The 18972-nt window shown below is 43.3% G+C and overlaps 1 protein-coding gene across 2 annotated transcripts in view; it reads right to left on the reverse strand.

Moving 5' to 3' along the window:
* The window catches only part of LOC121551480 (AP-2 complex subunit beta), a 68672-nt gene that overhangs the window by 10020 nt on the left and 39680 nt on the right, over positions 1 to 18972 (reverse strand). For both annotated transcript variants that reach the window (XM_041864163.2, XM_041864162.2), the window contains 3 exons: positions 15268 to 15352; positions 14966 to 15052; positions 1468 to 1622 (listed from right to left, as the gene is read on the reverse strand). In XM_041864163.2, coding sequence (XP_041720097.1) covers positions 1468 to 1622; positions 14966 to 15052; positions 15268 to 15352 — 327 coding nt within the window. The remainder of the gene's footprint in view (positions 1 to 1467; positions 1623 to 14965; positions 15053 to 15267; positions 15353 to 18972) is intronic.

Consider the following 18972-nt stretch of genomic DNA (forward strand, 5'->3'; position numbering starts at 1 on the left):
TAAAACAATCAGGAGGCGCTAAGATGAATGTAGTCACCCAGCCAGGCAGCAAGGCAGGCAGAGAGAGAGAGGGGACAGCAGCACTGAAGTTCCACTGTGATGAGTACCAGTGTTGTAAGCTGTGCCATAGGGACTGTCAGAGCTGGGAATTCTCCATGGCCTTCTGCTGCTGACATTTTGCCTGGGGCTTCACATGAACATAAGGATTGTTGCTAACATATAACACAAATAATCAAATTGTAGGTGTTGTGACACTCCCTGCTATCAAGCTTTTGACAGGTACTTTACAAAATGCTGATAGACAGTTGATCTGGCTAGGACAGAAGGCTATTGATGTGTTAATTAAAAAGAAATACAGCAAACAAATGGTATATCATTCACCAATGAGTATGGTTTATTTGATATATGGAAGCCAGCACTCCTTATTGCCAGGAAATATGAATGTGCTGCTACACTGTGTTTTCTAAAGAGCCTTCAGCTTGACAGCTGAGCTCAGACCTTCCCTGACAACAACCTCAAACGTAACTTATACACTATGAGCCAAAAAGACCTGTTAAAGAGAGAAGAGAGTACAAGACTTGACACATTTTTAGAGACTCCGATGAGGTGACATAATCAGTTTGGAAGAAAAAGTACAGTACTGTAACTTAGAGAAAAGAAAGCACTTGATTCCTGCATATTATTTATTTCAAGACATTTTCAAGACAGTTCAAAATCGCAATATCAAATGTAATGTTTTGGATAGACCTCACCTGAATACATTCATCAGGAGATTGTTTGGCCTTGAATGGCTAATACAGGAATCAATTAAGGACCTGTCTATGAGTCTGGACACACTAGACGAACTGACTTGATGGACCTGGCCATGCCTGTATTTAGGAGCTATTTTGCAGTGCTACATGGGGCTTTTGACCTTGTTCATTGCCAATCTAGAAGAGCAAAAGTTAACCAAGCAGCACGTCTGCAGCCGAGGTCAGCCATTACTCTGCCAGAGGACAAGGCATTCCCAATGAACCCTCAATGATGAACAGGTTCCTTCAAACACATGATGAGGGAACAGGATATAGCTGAGTGTGTGTAAAACAAAGGTCGATAACTTGTATTACTTCCATAAACCATCTCTAGGTACCACAGTACCACTTCCTGGATGTAACATGCACTTCATTATAGGGGAGTGTGGCGAAGCTGCTGTCTCAGTGAGAAGGGCTATCAATTATTTCCTGGGTTCAAACATTCCATTAAAGACTAAGTCTACTCATGAAGGTCACGTAATGACTAGGGCTTTTGGGGTATGTTCAGTTGGAGGACAAAACACAAAAAAGTGTTTATTTGCCTGATACTCTAGTGAGGGAAGGGTGGAAATATAAAGAGCCTTCTGCTTGGCATTTCAGACTTTTACTGACAAAAACAATATGTGTGACTTCTGAGTTCAGAATTAGGAGAGTGGAGGTTAGGCGGGTGTCTTACCGTGTAGTTGGGGTTGCCAGGTTGGATGCGGAGCTCTGCCAGGATCCAGATGCCGTTGGTGAGCTTGAGGGACTGGTAGAGCATGTCCTGGCCCTCCACGTTCCTCTTGGCGATGGTGTAAATGTTGTCGTTCTGCAGCTTCCCCGACACTGTGTCTGCAAGGTCACATTACATATGAGTCAGGTATATAGTAGAAGTGTGGATAGAAATTCTCTGTTTTTTCAGAAATTCTGGTTAAAGGATTTCTGGAATCATGAGGGAATAGGCTGCGAGGGAATATTTAAATTGGGAATTTTGGGAAGGTTTCAGGAATTTTGCAACCCTACGTTAGGTGTAGATCAGCGCTACACAGGCAAAGCTCAGACCCAAGGGCTGTGGGCTATTCTATGGTCGACTACTGATAAGTGGACATTGGATTCTGCATTGTAGTGCAGTTCAAATTAATTCTTTTTTACTGACAGTACTCATTCAAACATACACATCTGAGAGGGGAGATATATAGACTAAGGCATTGTATTGTACAGTAGTAGCTTCATTTTTGGGAACTGCATTCTCTAGTCTAGGAACACAAGGTTTTAGCTTTATTACAACAAGGTATTGGGCAATACATGCAGTGGCTTCTACAGTTTCCATTGTTGGTTTGCAGCGTCATCTAAAAATAGGACTAGGGACTCAATACAACAAGAGAGATATGGAGATTGATTTCATGTAAGACAAAATTCATAATTGCTTTATCATATCCTACAGTATGTGAAAAACCAACAACTAGGTTATTAGCTGCTTTCTGAGTCATATTAGACTACACACATTGCCTGATAAATCATTCAATTTCCATGACCTACATCAGCTGCCTATTCCTCTGTCCCAGTCAATTTGTACCCTTAATGTAACTAATGGTTTCTCTGTGAGCCTGGCTAACTACTGGCAGTGGGGTGCAGCTCAGCTAATACGTCTACATTAGCTTCATAAAACAACTGCTGGAGCTTAGTCCCTCCTCTGTGCTTCTAAGTGAAACAGAAATGTGTCCCGATCCAAGTCAGACTTTGAGGAAGGGGAACAGAGCTAGGGTAACTTCTAACAGTGCTGTGAACTTTGAAGCAATACATTGAACGTCATGGATGTAACCTAGCCTATACGCTGCACTCTTATGTGGACTGTCACTACAGGGAGTAGCTACTACAACTTCCAGATGTCACATCTAGAGGTGGGGATGGCACTATAGACACTATGTCTAAGGGGCTTAAAACCATAGGTCAATGGACAAACTACCACTACCATAAACTCTGACCCTGAGGCCCATGTCCCATTGTAGGTCCTGTCCTGAGCACTTGTAGGTCCTGTCCTGAGCACTCGTCAGTGCCACCGCTCACAGCCCTCAGTCACTCTGTTGTCTGGGGCAACCAAACATGTTGTGGGTTATCATTTAAGAGCTTGTGTGAAGTCTCCTTCAGGGAAAGAGGGGGGAGAGGTGAGGGGAAATGCCTTGAAAGGAGTCCTGAAAGGCAGGTGGTGGATGGAGAGAAGGAGAAAGAGAAAAGTGTCAAAAAAGAAAGAGGCAGTACAAGTGACAGTGGGGGAATGAAGTTCATCTCTCCTACAGCGCAGTGGAACAGCTTCCTGTATGACTTGTCTCTATTATGTTACAGTCTGCAGGGAGGCTTCTAGTGGGCAAGGCTCCCACTCCATACTGCTCTAACCATTTACCTTTAAACAAACACTTGTCAATCATTTTTTTGTTTGCTTTTTGTTACCCTACTTTGTTTGAATGTGAGTGGCAACTTAAGTGGTGTTTGTATTTTTGTGTGGCCAATCAATGCCTTGTAATTTTCAGGGCAAAAAGTGAATTGTCGGATCGTCTTTTTCAGGGCAGAAAGGATATCTGTTGTGTTTTAATAACATCCTTTGAAACCATCCAACCACACAGCATCTGCTTCACACTGCTAGAGCACAATGACATTCTATGTCGTCAGATGAAAAAGGGAGACAAAATTGATTACTGGGAAAATGTTATATCAATTAAAATGAAAAGCATGATTCAAGACCACTTAAAGTGATGAGAGATTACCCTAATTAGCTAGCTAGTATGTTGCCTACTTGGTGACAAACATTTTGTATTTGCTATACCATTATTCTCGCTTGCATGACTCATGGCTCTACTGTGGCTGTGGAAAGAGCCTCGTTTTAAATTAGGCTAATTAAGAATTGCTTGTCATGCTACAAAGAAAGCATCTTAAAACAGGGGTGGTAAAATAATAAAGGATCTTCATATTTGAATGAGGAAAAATGATGGTAGCAAAATAAAATACATTTTCATGATCAAAAATACACATCTTCCAGAGATATCATCTTCTGAAAATGTATATCTAATAAGAAAATAGCAATTTCCAGTCGGAAGGGCTGGTTTCTTTGTCAAAATCAAGAAACAGATGTTAGCAAATTGAGTTGCTACCTATCGGTGAAGACTTCTCCATGCTAAAAAAAGACAGAGCAGGATAGAACCACTACTCACAAAATTGCAATGACAGCCTTAAGGGCAATTTAAAACACTATTTATATTCTGTTTCCATGTCAGTCAAGCCTTGGAGATTGTGAGCTGCATCTCTTATCGACTGTATGTCAGAGGTCTGCATGTCAGTTCCCAGAGGGCCTGAAAATGTACAGTTGAAGTCGGAAGTTTACATACACCTTAGCCAAATACATTTAAACTCAGTTTTTCACAATTCCTGACATTTAGGATCACCACTTTATTTTAAGAATGTGAAATGTCAAAATAATAGTAGAGAGAATGATTTATTTCAGCTTTTATTTATTTCATCACATTCCCAGTGGGTCAGAAGTTTACATACACTCAATTAGTATTTGGTAGCATTGCCTTTAAATTGCTTAACTTCGGTCAAATGTTTCCTTCCACAAGCTTCCCACAATAAGTTGGGTGAATTTTGGCCCATTCCTCCTGACAGATCTGGTGTAACTGAGTCAGGTTTGTAGGCCTCCTTGCTCGCACACACTTTTTCAGTTCTGCCCACAAATATTCTATAGGATTGAGGTCAGAGCTTTGTGATGGCCACTCCAATACCTTGTCTTTGATATCCTTAAGCCATTTTGCCACAACTTTGGAAGTATGCTTGGGGTCATTGTCCATTTGGAAGACCCATTTGCGACCAAGCTTTAACTTCCTGACTGATGTCTTGAGATTTTGCTTCAATATATCCACATAATTTTCCTTCCTCATGATGCCATCTATTTTGTGAAGTGCACCAGTCCCTCCTGCAGCAAAGCACCCCCACAGCATGATGCTGCCACACACATGCTTCATGGATGGGATGGTGTTTTTCGGCTTGCAAGCTATCCCCCTTTTCCTCCAAACATAACGATGGTCATTATGGCCAAACAGTTCTATTTTTGTTTCATCAGACCAGAGGACATTTCTCCAAAAAGTACGATCTTTGTCCCCATGTGCAGTTGCAAACCGCAGTCTGGCTTTTTTATGGCGGTTTTGGAGCAGTGGCTTCTTCCTTGCTGAGCGGCCTTTCAGGTTTTACATTTACATTTAAGTCATTTAGCAGACGCTCTTATCCAGAGCGACTTACAAATTGGTGCATTCAACTCAGGATAGCCAGTGGGACAACCACCACTGGGGGGGGGGGGTGTAGAAGGATTACTGTTATACTATTCCAGGTATTCCTTAAAGAGGTAGGGTTTCAAGTGTCTCCGGAAGGTGGTCAGTGACTCCGCTGTCCTGGCGTCATGGGGGAGCTTGTTCCACCATTGGGGTGCCAGAGCAGCGAATAGCTTTGACTGGGCTGAGCGGGAACTGTGCTTCCGGGCTAGCAGGCCAGAGGTGAATGAACGTAGTGCCCTCGTTTGGGTGTAGGGTCTGATCATGGCCTGAAGGTAAGGAGGTGCCGTTCCCCTCACAGCTCCGTAGGCAAGCACCATGGTTTTGTAGTAGATGCCGGCCATTCCTTCCCCTACACCCTGGACGACGCTGGGCCAATTGTGCGCCGCCCCATGGGTCTCCCAGTCGCGGCCGGCTACAACAGAGCCTGGATTCGAACCAGGATCTCTAGTGGCACAGCTAGCACTGCGATGCAGTGCCTTAGACCACTGCGTCACTATTATATGTCGATATAGGACTTGTTTTACTGTGGATATAGATACTTTTGTACCTGTTTCCTCCAGCATCTTCACAAGGTGCTTTGCTGTTGTTCTGGGATTGATTTGCACTTTTCGCACCAAAGTACGTTTATCTCTAGGAGACAGAACGCGTCTCCTTCCTGAGCGGTGTGACGGCTGCGTGGTCCCATGGTGTTTATACTTGCTTACTATTGCTTGTACAGATGAACGTGGTACCTTCAGGCGTTTGGAAATTGCTCCCAAGGATGAACCAGACTTGTGGAGGTCTACAATTGTTTTTCTGAGGTCTTGGCTGATTTCTTTTGATTTTCCCATGATGTCAAGCAAATAGGCACTGAGTTTGAAGGTAGGCCTTGAAATACATCCACAGGTACACCTCCAATTGACTCAAATGATGTCAATTAGCCTATCAGAAGCTTCTAAAGCCATGACATCATTTTCTGGAATTTTCCAAGCTGTTTAAAGGCACAGTCAACTTAGTCTATGTAAACTTCTGACCCACTGGAATTGTGATAAAGTGAATTATAAGTGAAATAATCTGTCTGTAAACAATTGTTGGAAAGATTACTTGTGTCATGCACAAAGTAGATGTCCTAACCGACTTGTTAAAAATACATTTGTGGAGTGGTTGAAAAACGAGTTTTAATGACTCCAACCTAAGTGTATGTAAACTTCTGACTTCAACTGTAGGTGTGTCACCTTTGATACAAAGAATCTGTTCCAGAGCCTCTACCTGGTAGAGTGGTATTCAAATCCGTGTCCATACTGTCCATGAGTTTCTAGTAGATAGACCATGGTTCAACAGAAATTAGCCTAATAAATAAAAAAAGCATCTAAATCAACGTCATCATTTTCAATGCCATGAGCAGTACCGCAAATATTGCGATGAGCGGGATGCAAGACTTCGCTCTCACACAGTATCTGCTTCACGCTGCTAGAGCCCAAAACAGTGGGGGAGTTTAGCCTCATGCTTCATAGGGATGGGCATGAGTAATTGAGTACTCGAACAGAAGTCAAAAGTCAATCTTTAACCAGAGATCAAAAATATATATACAGTACCAGTCAAAAGTTTGGACACACCTTCAAGGGTTCTTCTTAATTTTTACTATTTTCTACATTGTAGAATAATAGTGAAGACATCAAAACTATGAAATAACACAATAACAAATCAAAATACATTTTAGATTCTTCAAAGTAGCCACCCTTTGCACACTCTTGGCATTCTCTCAACCAGCTTCATAAGGTAGTCCCCTGGAATGCTTTTCCAACAGCTTGAAGGAGTTCCCACATAAGCTGAGCACTTGTTGGCTGCTATTCCTTCACTCTGCGGTCCAACTCATCCCAAACCATCTCAATTGGGTAGAGGTTGGTGTGATTGTGGAGGCCAGGTCATCCGATGCAGCACTCCATCACTCTCCTTCTTGGTCAAATAGCCCTTACAGACTGGAGGTGTGTTCTGGGTCATTGTCCTGTTGAAAAACAAATTATAGTCCCACTAAGCGCAAACCAGATGGGATGGCATATCGCTACAGAATGCTGTGGTAGCCATGGTGGTTAAGTGTGCCTTGAATTCTAAATAAATCACAGACAGTGTCACCAGCAAAGCACCCCCATACCATCACACCTCCTCCTCCATGATTCACGGTGGGAACCACACATGCGGAGATCATCCGTTCTCCTACTCTGCGTCTCACAAAGACACAGCGGTTGGAACCATAAATCTCAAATTTGGACTCATCAGACCAAAGGACAGATTTCCACCGGTCTAATATCCATTGTTCGTGTTTCTTGGCCCAAGCAAATTTCTTCTTCTTATTGGTGTCCTTTAGTAGGGGTTTCTTTGCAGCAATTCGACCATGAAGGTCTAATTCACGCAGTCTCCTCTCAACAGTTGATGTTGAGATGTGTCAGTTACCTGAACTCTGTTAAGCATTTATTTGGGCTGCAATCTGAGGTGCAGTTAATTGCCGATTTCTGAGGAACTTATCCTCTGCAGCAGAGGTAACTCTGGGTCTTCCTTTCATGTGGCGGTCCTCATGAGAGCCAGTTTCATCATAGCGCTTGATGGTTTTTGCAACTGCACTTGAAGAAACTTTCAAAGTTCTTGAAATGTTCCGTATTGACTAACCTTCATGTCTTAAAGTAATGATGGACTGTCATTTCTCTTTGCTTAATGGAGCAAAGTACAGAGAGATCCTTGATGAAAACCTGCTCTAGAGCGCTCAGGACCTCAGACTGTGGTGAAGGTTCACCTTCCAAAAGGACAACAACCCTAAGCACACACCGTTCTTTTCCCTAAAAGCCATAAGCTTCTACAAGCAAGTGCCACTGCTGAGGTTACTGCCTTTTTGAAGATTGTGTTACACCATATACAGTGGGGGAAAAAAGTATTTAGTCAGCCACCAATTGTGCAAGTTCTCCCAGTTAAAAAGATGAGAGGCCTGTAATTTTCATCATAGGTCAAACGTTTTCTGTAAGTCTTCACAAGGTTTTCACACACTGTTGCTGGTATGTTGGCCCATTCCTCCATGCAGATCTCCTCTAGAGCAGTGATGTTTTGGGGCTGTCGCTGGGCAACACAGACTTTCAACTCCCTCCAAAGATTGTCTATGGGGTTGAGATCTGGAGACTGGCTAGGCCACTCCAGGACCTTGAAATGCTTCTTACGAAGCCACTCCTTCGTTGCCCGGGCGGTGTGTTTGGGATCATTGTCATGCTGAAAGACCCAGCCACGTTTCATCTTCAATGCCCTTGCTGATGGAAGGAGGTTTTCACTCAAAATCTCACGATACATGGCCCCATTCATTCTTTCCTTTACACGGATCAGTCGTCCTGGTCCCTTTGCAGAAAAACAGCCCCAAAGCATGATGTTTCCACCCCCATGCTTCACAGTAGGTATGGTGTTCTTTGGATGCAACTCAGCATTCTTTGTCCTCCAAACACGATCGAGTTGAGTTTTTACCAAAAAAGTTCTATTTTGGTTTCATCTGACCATATGACATTCTCCCAATCCTCTTCTGGATCATCCAAATGCACTCTAGCAAACTTCAGACGGGCCTGGACATGTACTGGCTTAAGCAGGGGGACACGTCTGGCACTGCAGGATTTGAGTCCCTGGCGGCGTAGTGTGTTACTGATGGTAGGCTTTGTTACTTTGGTCCCAGCTCTCTGCAGGTCATTCACTAGGCCCCCCCGTGTGGTTCTGGGATTTTTGCTCACCGTTCTTGTGATCATTTTGACCCCACGGGGTGAGATCTTGCGTGGAGCCCCAGATCGAGGGAGATTATCAGTGGTCTTGTATGTCTTCCATTTCCTAATAATTGCTCCCACAGTTGATTTCTTCAAACCAAGCTGCTTACCTATTGTAGATTCAGTCTTCCCAGCCTGCTGCAGGCTCTTTGGTCTTGGCCATAGTGGAGTTTGGAGTGTGACTGTTTGAGGTTGTGGACAGGTGTCTTTTATACTGATAACAAGTTCAAACAGGTGCCATTAATACAGGTAACGAGTGGAGGACAGAGGAGCCTCTTAAAGAAGAAGTTACAGGTCTGTGAGAGGCAGAAATCTTGCTTGTTTGTAGGTGACCAAATACTTATTTTCCACCATAATTTGCAAATAAATTCATTAAAAATCCTACAATGTGATTTTCTGGAAAAAAAATTCTCAATTTGTCTGTCATAGTTGACGTGTACCTATGATGAAAATTACAGGCCTCTCTCATCTTTTTAAGTGGGAGAACTTGCACAATTGGTGGCTGACTAAATACTTTTTTCCCCCCACTGTAATATAACCAGTTGATCTTAGGCATTGTCGCGATCTGTGGATATAGATAAATGCGCACATTTTTGTGTTCTAAATGTTATTTTTTTTTTTGCTCCATACAAGTACTCTGAAAAAATAATGTCGGTAAAAAATAATGTGAGTACTCGAACAGTCAAAAATTGTCAAATCCCATCCCTAGCGCTTCAACGCTCTTAGTTGTTGCGGAAATTGACCATATATGCTGTTTACTTTGTGCACCTACGTCATATCGCTGAGTCTACCTTTAACTTTGTAACTCCAACTATTTACTTTTTTCACAAATGTCACCAGAGTTTGGCGGCCAAACATTTACAACAAAGACATACTGACATAATAAAATTAGGGCTGTCAAAGTTGATGCGTAAAACATGTGACATGTTTATCTGCATTTTTATTATTATTATTATTATATTTTTTGTTTTCACCCCTTTTTCGTGATTTCCAGTTGGTAGTTACAGTCTTGTTCCCATCGCTGCAACTCCCATACGGACTCAGGAGAGGCGAAGGTCGAGAGCCATGCGTCCTCCGAAACACGACCCTGCCAAACCGCACTGCTTCTTGACACACTGCTCGCTTAACCCGGAAGCCAGCCGCACCATGTGTCGGAGAAAACACAATACAAATGGCGACACAAGTCAGTGTGCATGCGCCCGGTCCGCCACAAGGAGTCGCTAGAGCGCGATGGGACAAGGACATCCAGGCCAGCCAAACCCTCGCCTAAACCGGACGATGCTGGGCCAATTGTGCGCCGCCTCATGGGTCTCCCGGTCGCGGCCGGCTGCGACACAGCCTGGGATCGAACCCAGGTCTGTAGTGACGCCTCTAGCACTGCGATGCAGTGCCTTAGACCGCTGCGCCACTCGGGAGACGGATGGATTTTTTTTTGGCGGTTAAATCGTGTCTCCATTTCTTCACCACACGGAATCTTTTAAGCGCACGTGTTTCCGCACGGACCCGTTTAAGCGCAGAACACAACACGGAACACACATGCAGTCAATGCTTGTGCCTTTACATAGCTGAAGATCGTGTGCCTATAGCCAAAACCATGTGATAGTTATGCACAATATTAGTGCATTCAAAAAGTATTCAGACCCCTTGACTTTTTCCAAAAAAATATTATGTTACAGCCGTATTCTAAAATGGATTAGTTTTTTTTCTCATCAATCTACACACAATACCCCATAATGACTTTCTCCTCTTGACAGACAGTCATAATAACTTTTTTATGATACAGTGCATTCGGAAAGTATTCAGACCCCTTGACTTTTCCCACATTTTGTTAAGTTACAGCCTTATTCTAAAATGGATTAAATCGTTTTTTCCCCCCCTCATCAATCTACACACAATACCCCATAATGACAAAGCAAAAACAGGTTTTTAGAAATTTTTGCAAATTAAAGAGAGACACTGTCTGTCAGTGAGAAGCCTGCCTCCCTGTTCCTGATTGATCTGCCAGACACTAGTACAGAGAAGCATACAGGCCAGGGACGTCACGATGCGGCTTCACACTGACATCTCAATACAGCAGAGACCCGAGGCGGAGGCTTGGCACGCCATGGTGGCACTGGCACGCACACAGTAAACTGAAGTTTGGTCCTAATGGTGGAGGGTGGATAGTGGTAGCGTCTTGTCAGGTTGTATGCTGCTAATATTATTGCACTGTCAAGATTGTTTTTGGCTTTATGCAGATGAGTTGTTTTGGTTGACAAGACGGTGCATACTAATCAACATTTCAGTTTTGCATCTAAAACGTCCTAGTTAGCTAGCTATACCCAGCTATTTTGAATCTGTAGTGTAACAATGTGATAATGAAGGCTCCAGGTGCTCATAGGTCTTGTTGTTTTGTGGCTGCTCATCTGGATAACCATTATACTCAGTGCTTAGCATTTGAAACGAGCAGCAGCTTTTTGGGAAGCTCTATTAATTTCTCTTATGTTTTAGCGAGACTTTCTCCTCTTGACAGACAGTCATAATACCTTTTTAATGATACAGTGCATTCGGTATTCAGACCCCTTGACTTTTTCCACATTTTGTTACGTTACAGCCTTATTATAAAATGGATTAAATCCACACAATACCCCATAATGACAAAGCAAAAACTGGTTTTTAGACATTTTTGCAAATAAAAAAAACTAGCTTAAATATCACATTTACATAAGTATTCAGACCCTTTACTCAGTACTTTGTTGAAGCACCTTTGTCAGCGATTACAGCCTCGAGTCTTCTTGGGTATGACGCTACAAGCTTGGCACACCTGTATTTGGGGAGTTTCTCCCATTCTTCTCTGCAGATCCTTTCAAGCTCTGTCAGGTCGGATGGGGAGCGTCGCAGCACAGCTATTTTCAGGTCTCTCCAGAGATATTCGATCAGGTTCAAGTCCGGGCTCTGGCTGGGCCACTCAAGGACATTCAGAGACTTGTCCCAAAGCCACTCCTGCGTTGTCTTGGCTGTGTGCTTAGGGTTGTTGTCCTTTTGGAAGGTGAACCTTCACCACAGTCTGAGGTCCTGAGCGCTCTAGAGCAGGTTTTCATCAAGGATCTCTCTGTACTTTGCTCCATTAATCTTTCCCTCGATCCTGACTAGTCTCCCAGTCCCTGCCGCTGAAAAACATAATGATGCTGCCACCACTATGCTTCACCGTAGAGATTGTGCCAGCTTTCCTCCAGACGTGACGCTTGGCATTCAGGCCAAAGAGTTCCATCTTGGTTTCATCAGACCAGAGAATCTTGTTTCTCATGGTCTGAGAGTCCTTTAGGTGCCTTTTGGCAAACTCCAAGCGGGCTGTCATGTGCTTTTTACTGAGGAGTGGCTTCCGTCTGGCCACTCTACCATAAAGGCCTGATTGTTGGAGTGCTGCAAAGATGGTTGTCCTTCTGGAAGGTTTTCCCATATCCACAGAGGAACTCTGGAGCTCTGTCAGAGTGACCATCAGGTTCTTGGTCACCTCCCTGACCAAGGCCCTTCTCCCCCAATTGCTCAGTTTGGCCAAACTTCTTCCATTTAAGAATGATGGAGGCCACTGTGTTCTTGGGGACCTTCAATGCTGCAGAAATTTTTTGGTACCCTTCCCCAGATCTGTGTCTCGACACAATCCTGTCTCGGAGCTCTACGGACAATTCCTTTGACCTCATGACTTGGTTTTTGCTCTGACTTACACTGTCAACTGTGGGATCTTATATAGACAGCTGTGTGTCTTTCCAAATCATGTCCAATCAATTGAATTTACCACAGGTGGACTCCAATCAAGTTGTAGAAACATCTCAAGGATTATCAATGGAAACAGGATGCACCTGAGCTCAATTTCGAGTCTCATAGCAAAGGGTCTTAATATTTATGTAAATAAGGTATCTGTTTTTTTTGTTAATAAATGTGCAAAAATGTAAAAAATAAATACAATAAAAAACACTTTTCGCTTTGTCATTATGGGGTATTGTGTGTAGATTGATGAGGGAAAAAATACGTGTAATCCATTTTAGAATAAGGCTGTAATTTAACAGATTGTGGAAAAGGGGAAGGTGTCTGAATACTTTCTGAATGCACTGTAAATTAGGTGACTGCCAACACCCCTGGGAGAATGTACATTTGCAGCAGCACGATCACTACTCAGCGACACAATGGTAGGGATTATCTGAGCAGGGCTTGGGTCACTGATAAATCATTGTCTCAACGCAGCCTCGAAATGCGTGGACAGGGTCCAGGAGCCAAGATGATTTGGATGGACTCTGTCATTCCTTTAGAGCATCTTCTGTTTCCAAAAGGTGTAAAAGTTATCTATAAACATTATGCCACAGTAGCCTTTTAGCCAGGTGTGTAATGCCAGTATCCTGCTGAATCTTTCACAGCCACGGCCCAGCGATGGTACCGGGCCTGAAATAATTGGCCGCTTTTTGGAATCTTTCAGAGCTAAAATCAGTTCTTTAAAATCAATTTTCAGCAGTTCCCGAGCTATCCCTTCTAATGTCGTTTGACCCCACATGGACCACGACAGCGTCGTGTGTATGAATCTGTACTGTATGTGTGCATGTGTGTTCCTGTAGGTGTGTGTAGGAAGACATCTGTACATGAATTGCAGGCCGGTGTGTAACGCTGGAACCTAAGGCTGTGATGTTGTGGTCACTGCAACAAAGCCAGAGGGTTAGAGGAAAAGGCCAATTCCACTAATGAAATGTTACCACTTTAAACCCCCAGTCATGTTATCTGGTTCTCCAGTCAACTTGTAGCATCTCTTTTAAACCAATGCCCTCAGCTCCCAGTGTTTAATTAACTGGCTTCAGTCTGGTGAACACAAGTGAGGAAAGGATTTGATGACTTTGTGGTTTGATGGTTTCAAAAGGTCACCTGTGGTACCACCTGTCCATGTTGGTAAATCAGACCCTGCATCTAGACTAAACAATAACTAAAGCTACTCCCCTCCGATACTACTTTCCCAAAACAAGGACGGCCCTCTTTCTGCCCTGTAGTTGGCTCAACGTGTTAGATCTGTGAAAGGAGAGGATAGTAGTAAGTGTGACTCGGACATGAGCTCTGTGAGGACAATAGGCCTGATATATTACCAACTAATATTTTAGGATGACAAAAACACCAACAGGTCACCGAACACAAGCACACCCAGAGATGTCTTATCTTTCAAAAACTGACTGAGCATATCATGACCAAAAGGTTTTTCTATTGGGCTCATAGGTTAATGATGTCATTTGTCCATCATTTTTTACATGCGTCAAAAGTTGAAATAAGTTGAACTTTTGACGGATAGACAGATGCATAGAGAGCTCTTCATGCATTTCATCCTTCTCTGCATACTATCTCCTCATCAAATTACGTCTCCTTCCACTGAATCACCAGCACTCAATCGATAGGAAACAACACCAACACAAGGTGACATTGTGCTTCACTTGTGCTCAAAGCAGTTTAAAAAAAGGACAAAGATCTTATCCCATTTTACTCTTGGTAACTTAAACACAATGAAGTGTTCAAAACCACACTTAGAAGCTGCAATTTCAACATCACCTAACAAAGATCCTCTGACATAAAAAAAGATAGAGGAATAGAGGAAGCTAGATTGTTGATGAGAATCAGAACCTCAATTGCCTTTTTATCATTTGTGTTTGTGCCTGGTTACTGTAGATGACTAAGTGGTGTGTGTTTCATCCACAAATATTAGCAGCATTGTGAATCGACCCTCATGTCCTCATGCTTTAAGACTGAATCACGCAAGGTAAAATTTTTAAAGCGTGAACAGCTCCGATGAAGGACATTTGAGCCGTACTGCTTGAAAGCCTTGTGTTTCTCGATTGGCTGGGGTTCAGTACAGTCAGGGTTAGGAGGGTGAGAGACGACCCTCTCCAACACGAACACAGTGTACATTTTCATTCCAGATCTGTATCTATTTTTATACCATTGAGCAGTGGATGAAGGAAAACCCACAGATGAAAATAGTGACAGCCCTTAGAGTACATCTCATGGTCAGAGATATGTTTTTTTTCTTTCTTCACATGGTGCATTAAACATATGTTAGTGTTCAAAGGTACATATAGCTTTCATCCATAGATGTAAAGAGGCCTACCTGCGTTTAAGTGGCACTCCTTGATCTGGTACTGCAGCTCGTTCTCATTTGGGATATCTTTCCAGGTGGCCAGGAACACCTGTCGCTCTGAGGCAGATGAAGATGGGGGGGAGAAATAAGAGTGACACCAGAACTGAGCGGGGAGCTACTTCCTGTGAAGTTGCTAATTTACACTTGACTTGGTACAAAGGTCCTTGTGTTGGAATAAAATAAACTCTTCAAACTCTTTGGTGATAATTACTCTGCTATGGTAATGACATGGATATTGAGTGTTTGAGAGTGTTGCTTCCAGACGCACGTACCCATTTTACCGTCCTCCACAAAGAAAATATTAAGTGGGATAAGCCCGCTGAAGTAGAAGACGTCAATGTTGTTCTTCACAGCCACCTGTGGACAAAAGACAACACAACGTTAATATGACATCAGTCAGTGCCGTAGTGCCATGCACTAGAGGTGGCTGATTTGGACATATGGAATTCCAATAAGTCCTCAAACACTTCTGAGCACTTAGGAGCATGAGAAAGATGCGACAGACAACTGTAAATATAGAATTGCTCTAAACAAGAAAAAGTGCTCTTGAAATTTCCATGCAGCGTCTATCATGGCTAGACAGAAGTGAGACTGGAGATGTGTCTATTTGTGAGTGTGGGTGGCAAGGGCTTAAAGCTGATCGAGTGTGTGGGATGTTGGACTCTGCGACTAATGGGCACTCTTGAGCTCTCTCTGAAATTGATTATTATTTCTGGCTTCATGGAGTGACCCTCCGGCATCGGCAGGCAGTCCTGTCCCTACTCTGTTCATAAATAGACATTATCAGAAGACCAGATCCCGTCCAGCGTCACCTGTACTTGACAGGAGCACTGTGTGAAAGTTGCACACTGCCAAGCACCGAGGACACATACAGAGAGAAACATAAATACAAACACACAAACTTAATCTACTATGACCGAGTTGTCTGTTCCATGGAGACTTTTCCCCATTAGCTCACGACACAACTCGCATCGTGACACAACATGGAATTAGAGCCCTGTCAGTAAATCAGTTAATCCACAAAAGCACAATCGTCTCCACCTACACATCTGAACCAAACTGACGTCCTGTCTGGGCTCCATCAAATCCCTGTGATAAAACACCCAAGCTCATTACAGAGGCCTTTGATTTGTTTAGTGTCACATGATCTGAGTCATTGACATACTAATAAAGTATATCAACACACAAGACGCATCACAATGGGGAGGTGTCGGAATCATCTGGTAAATATCCCTAGGCTGTGTTGTGATTAAGTGCCAAAACTGCTAATAACTGTTCTCTTTGTTAGTACTTAGATAAGTCTTCATTACAACTTGGGGTCTCTGCGGTAATTATTAGAACGAATACTGAGGTGAATCAGGGTCAGTAGTGTCACTTCCAGTAGCTAGGAATAGAAGCTGTTGTATGGTGGGATTGGTAGCTATTTATAGTCATAATTATCAATTACTCAATCTGCTATTTTCTTATGGAATGGCCTAAGGACAAATGTGATTGACAAAATGTGTCACAACAGATGCCAAACATTGAGCAAGCCTTCTGAAAAAACATACAGAAGCGTTTGAATATTCCTTATTGAATGCAATTGAGTCATTCTGCATTCATGAGTAAGTACCTATTGATGAGCAGTGTTCATTTGAACAGTGCGTGGATCCAACCCAGATGAACAGCTGTGGTGTGGCGAGCTCATAAACACTCTAAAAGGTGGTCTGTTTACCACAGGGCCTTCAGACAGACAGACATATGCACACACACACACACACACACACACACACAATACCCACGGCAATAACAGCAAAAGGAGGAATCATTATAGGTTGGAGGCTATAAGCACAAACAAAGTAGCTGTCTCAACTGGAGAGCCCTGTACAGCAGGGTTCTTTGGGCTGAATAGTTTCCAGCGCCATCTCTCTCTGAGCCACTGAACAGTGAGAATGAGATGACTGGAACTACTAAAGTCTGCTGATGGATGGGCTGCTTTCCAGGATAGCTGAGTAGCTGTAATATATTGCCATTATATAGGCCTACGTGCTCTTATGCATATTACCATAGAATATACAGAGCTTTAAAAAGGGCTATGTATTCCATTTCTGAGACAGTATTTACAGAAAGCTATTCCAGTGAAGTGCCTTACTTCCATTAAAATGTGAGCTTATGAAACAAGAGTTTGTGCGGGGGCACTGAAAGCTGGAGTCCATTGTCCAGCTGGTGGCTGTCCTGTGGTGGTGGAGCACATTAGATCTAACACTGTGGGCTCAAACTACTAACACACTTTACTGCCCTCGGCTTGACGGCCATGTGTGGGCTGAAGACTGAACCCTCCAGCTCATCTCTCTGTTAGACCTAACCCCTTCCATCAGAATGTCAGCATCAAAAAGTATTGATTCAGAGAGGCAAGATGTGAAATCTATTTGGACGCAAGGCAGAAGCACCCAATTCTGTTGATTATTCTATGCATTTTGCCATGGCTAATGCTGTGCACAGACCCAGTTTAGGGGGGCCATAACACTTTGAACCTTAATCGAAGGAAGGTGGATTTTTTCAATATAATTATGATGGTTCAATGCATTAAATGCTTCAGCTTAGGTTTGGTACATTTCCCTGTTCAAATAAACCATGAATCAATTCCAAACGTCTTGTTACAGTGCTAGCATTCAAGGTCAGGATTTTACATAAGGTTATTAGCATACAGCAGTAAATTCACTTGAAAGTGCCATCCAGAGCGAGAATTATACCGTGACATTCGGGGGTGTCTACTTTTTTAACCGCACCTTTTATGTCATTTAACTGTACAAATTTACAGTGAGGGAAAAAAGTATTTGATCCCCTGCTGATTTTGTACATTTGCCCACTGACAAAGACATGATCAGTCTATAATTTTAATGGTAGGTTTATTTGAACAGTGAGAGACAGAATAACAACAACAAAATCCAGAAAAACGCATGTCAGAAATGTTATAAATTGATTTGCATTTTAATTAGGGAAATAAGTATTTGACCCCGCTGCAAAACATTACTTAGTACTTGGTGGCAAAACCCTTGTTGGTAATCACAGAGGTCAGACGTTTCTTGTAGTTGGCCACCAGGTTTGCACACATCTCAGGAGGGATTTTGTCCCACTCCTCTTTGCAGATCTTCTCCAAGTCATTAAGGTTTCGAGGCTGACGTTTGGCAACTCGAACCTTCAGCTCCCTCCACAGATTTTCTATGGGATTAAGGTCTGGAGACTGGCTAGGCCACTCCAGGACATTAATGTGCTTCTTCTTGAGCCACTCCTTTGTTGCCTTGGCCGTGTGTTTTGGGTCATTGTCATGCTGGAATACCCATCCACGACCCATTTTCAATGCCCTGGCTGAGGGAAGGAGGTTCTCACCCAAGATTTGACGGTACATGGCCCCGTCCATCGTCCCTTTGATGTGGGGAAGTTGTCCTGTCCCCTTAGCAGAAAAACACCCCCAAAGCATAATGTTTCCACCTCCATGTTTGACGGTGGGGATGGTGTTCTTGGGGTCATAGGCAGCATTCCTCCTCCTCCAAACACGGCGAGTTGAGTTAATGCCAAAGAGCTCCATTTTGGTCTCATCTGACCACAACACTTTCACCCAGTTTTCCTCTGAATCATTCAGATGTTCATTGGCAAACTTCAGACGGGCATGTATATGCTTCCTTGAGCAGGGGGACCTTGTGAGCGCTGCAGGATTTCAGTCCTTCACGGCGTAGTGTGTTACCAATTGTTTTCTTGGTGACTATGGTCCCAGCTGCCATGAGATCATTGACAAGATCCTTTCATGTAGTTCTGGGCTGATTCCTCACCGTTCTCATGATCATTGCAACTCCACGAGGTGAGACCTTGCATGGAGCCCCAGGCCGAGGGAGATTGACAGTTATTTTGTGATTCTTCCATTTGCTAATAATCGCAGCAACTGTTATCACCTTCTCACCAAGCTGCTTGGCAATGGTCTTGTAGCCCATTCCAGCCTT

Source organism: Coregonus clupeaformis, chromosome 35, assembly GCF_020615455.1.
Source record: "Coregonus clupeaformis isolate EN_2021a chromosome 35, ASM2061545v1, whole genome shotgun sequence".
Classification (NCBI taxonomy): domain Eukaryota; kingdom Metazoa; phylum Chordata; class Actinopteri; order Salmoniformes; family Salmonidae; genus Coregonus; species Coregonus clupeaformis.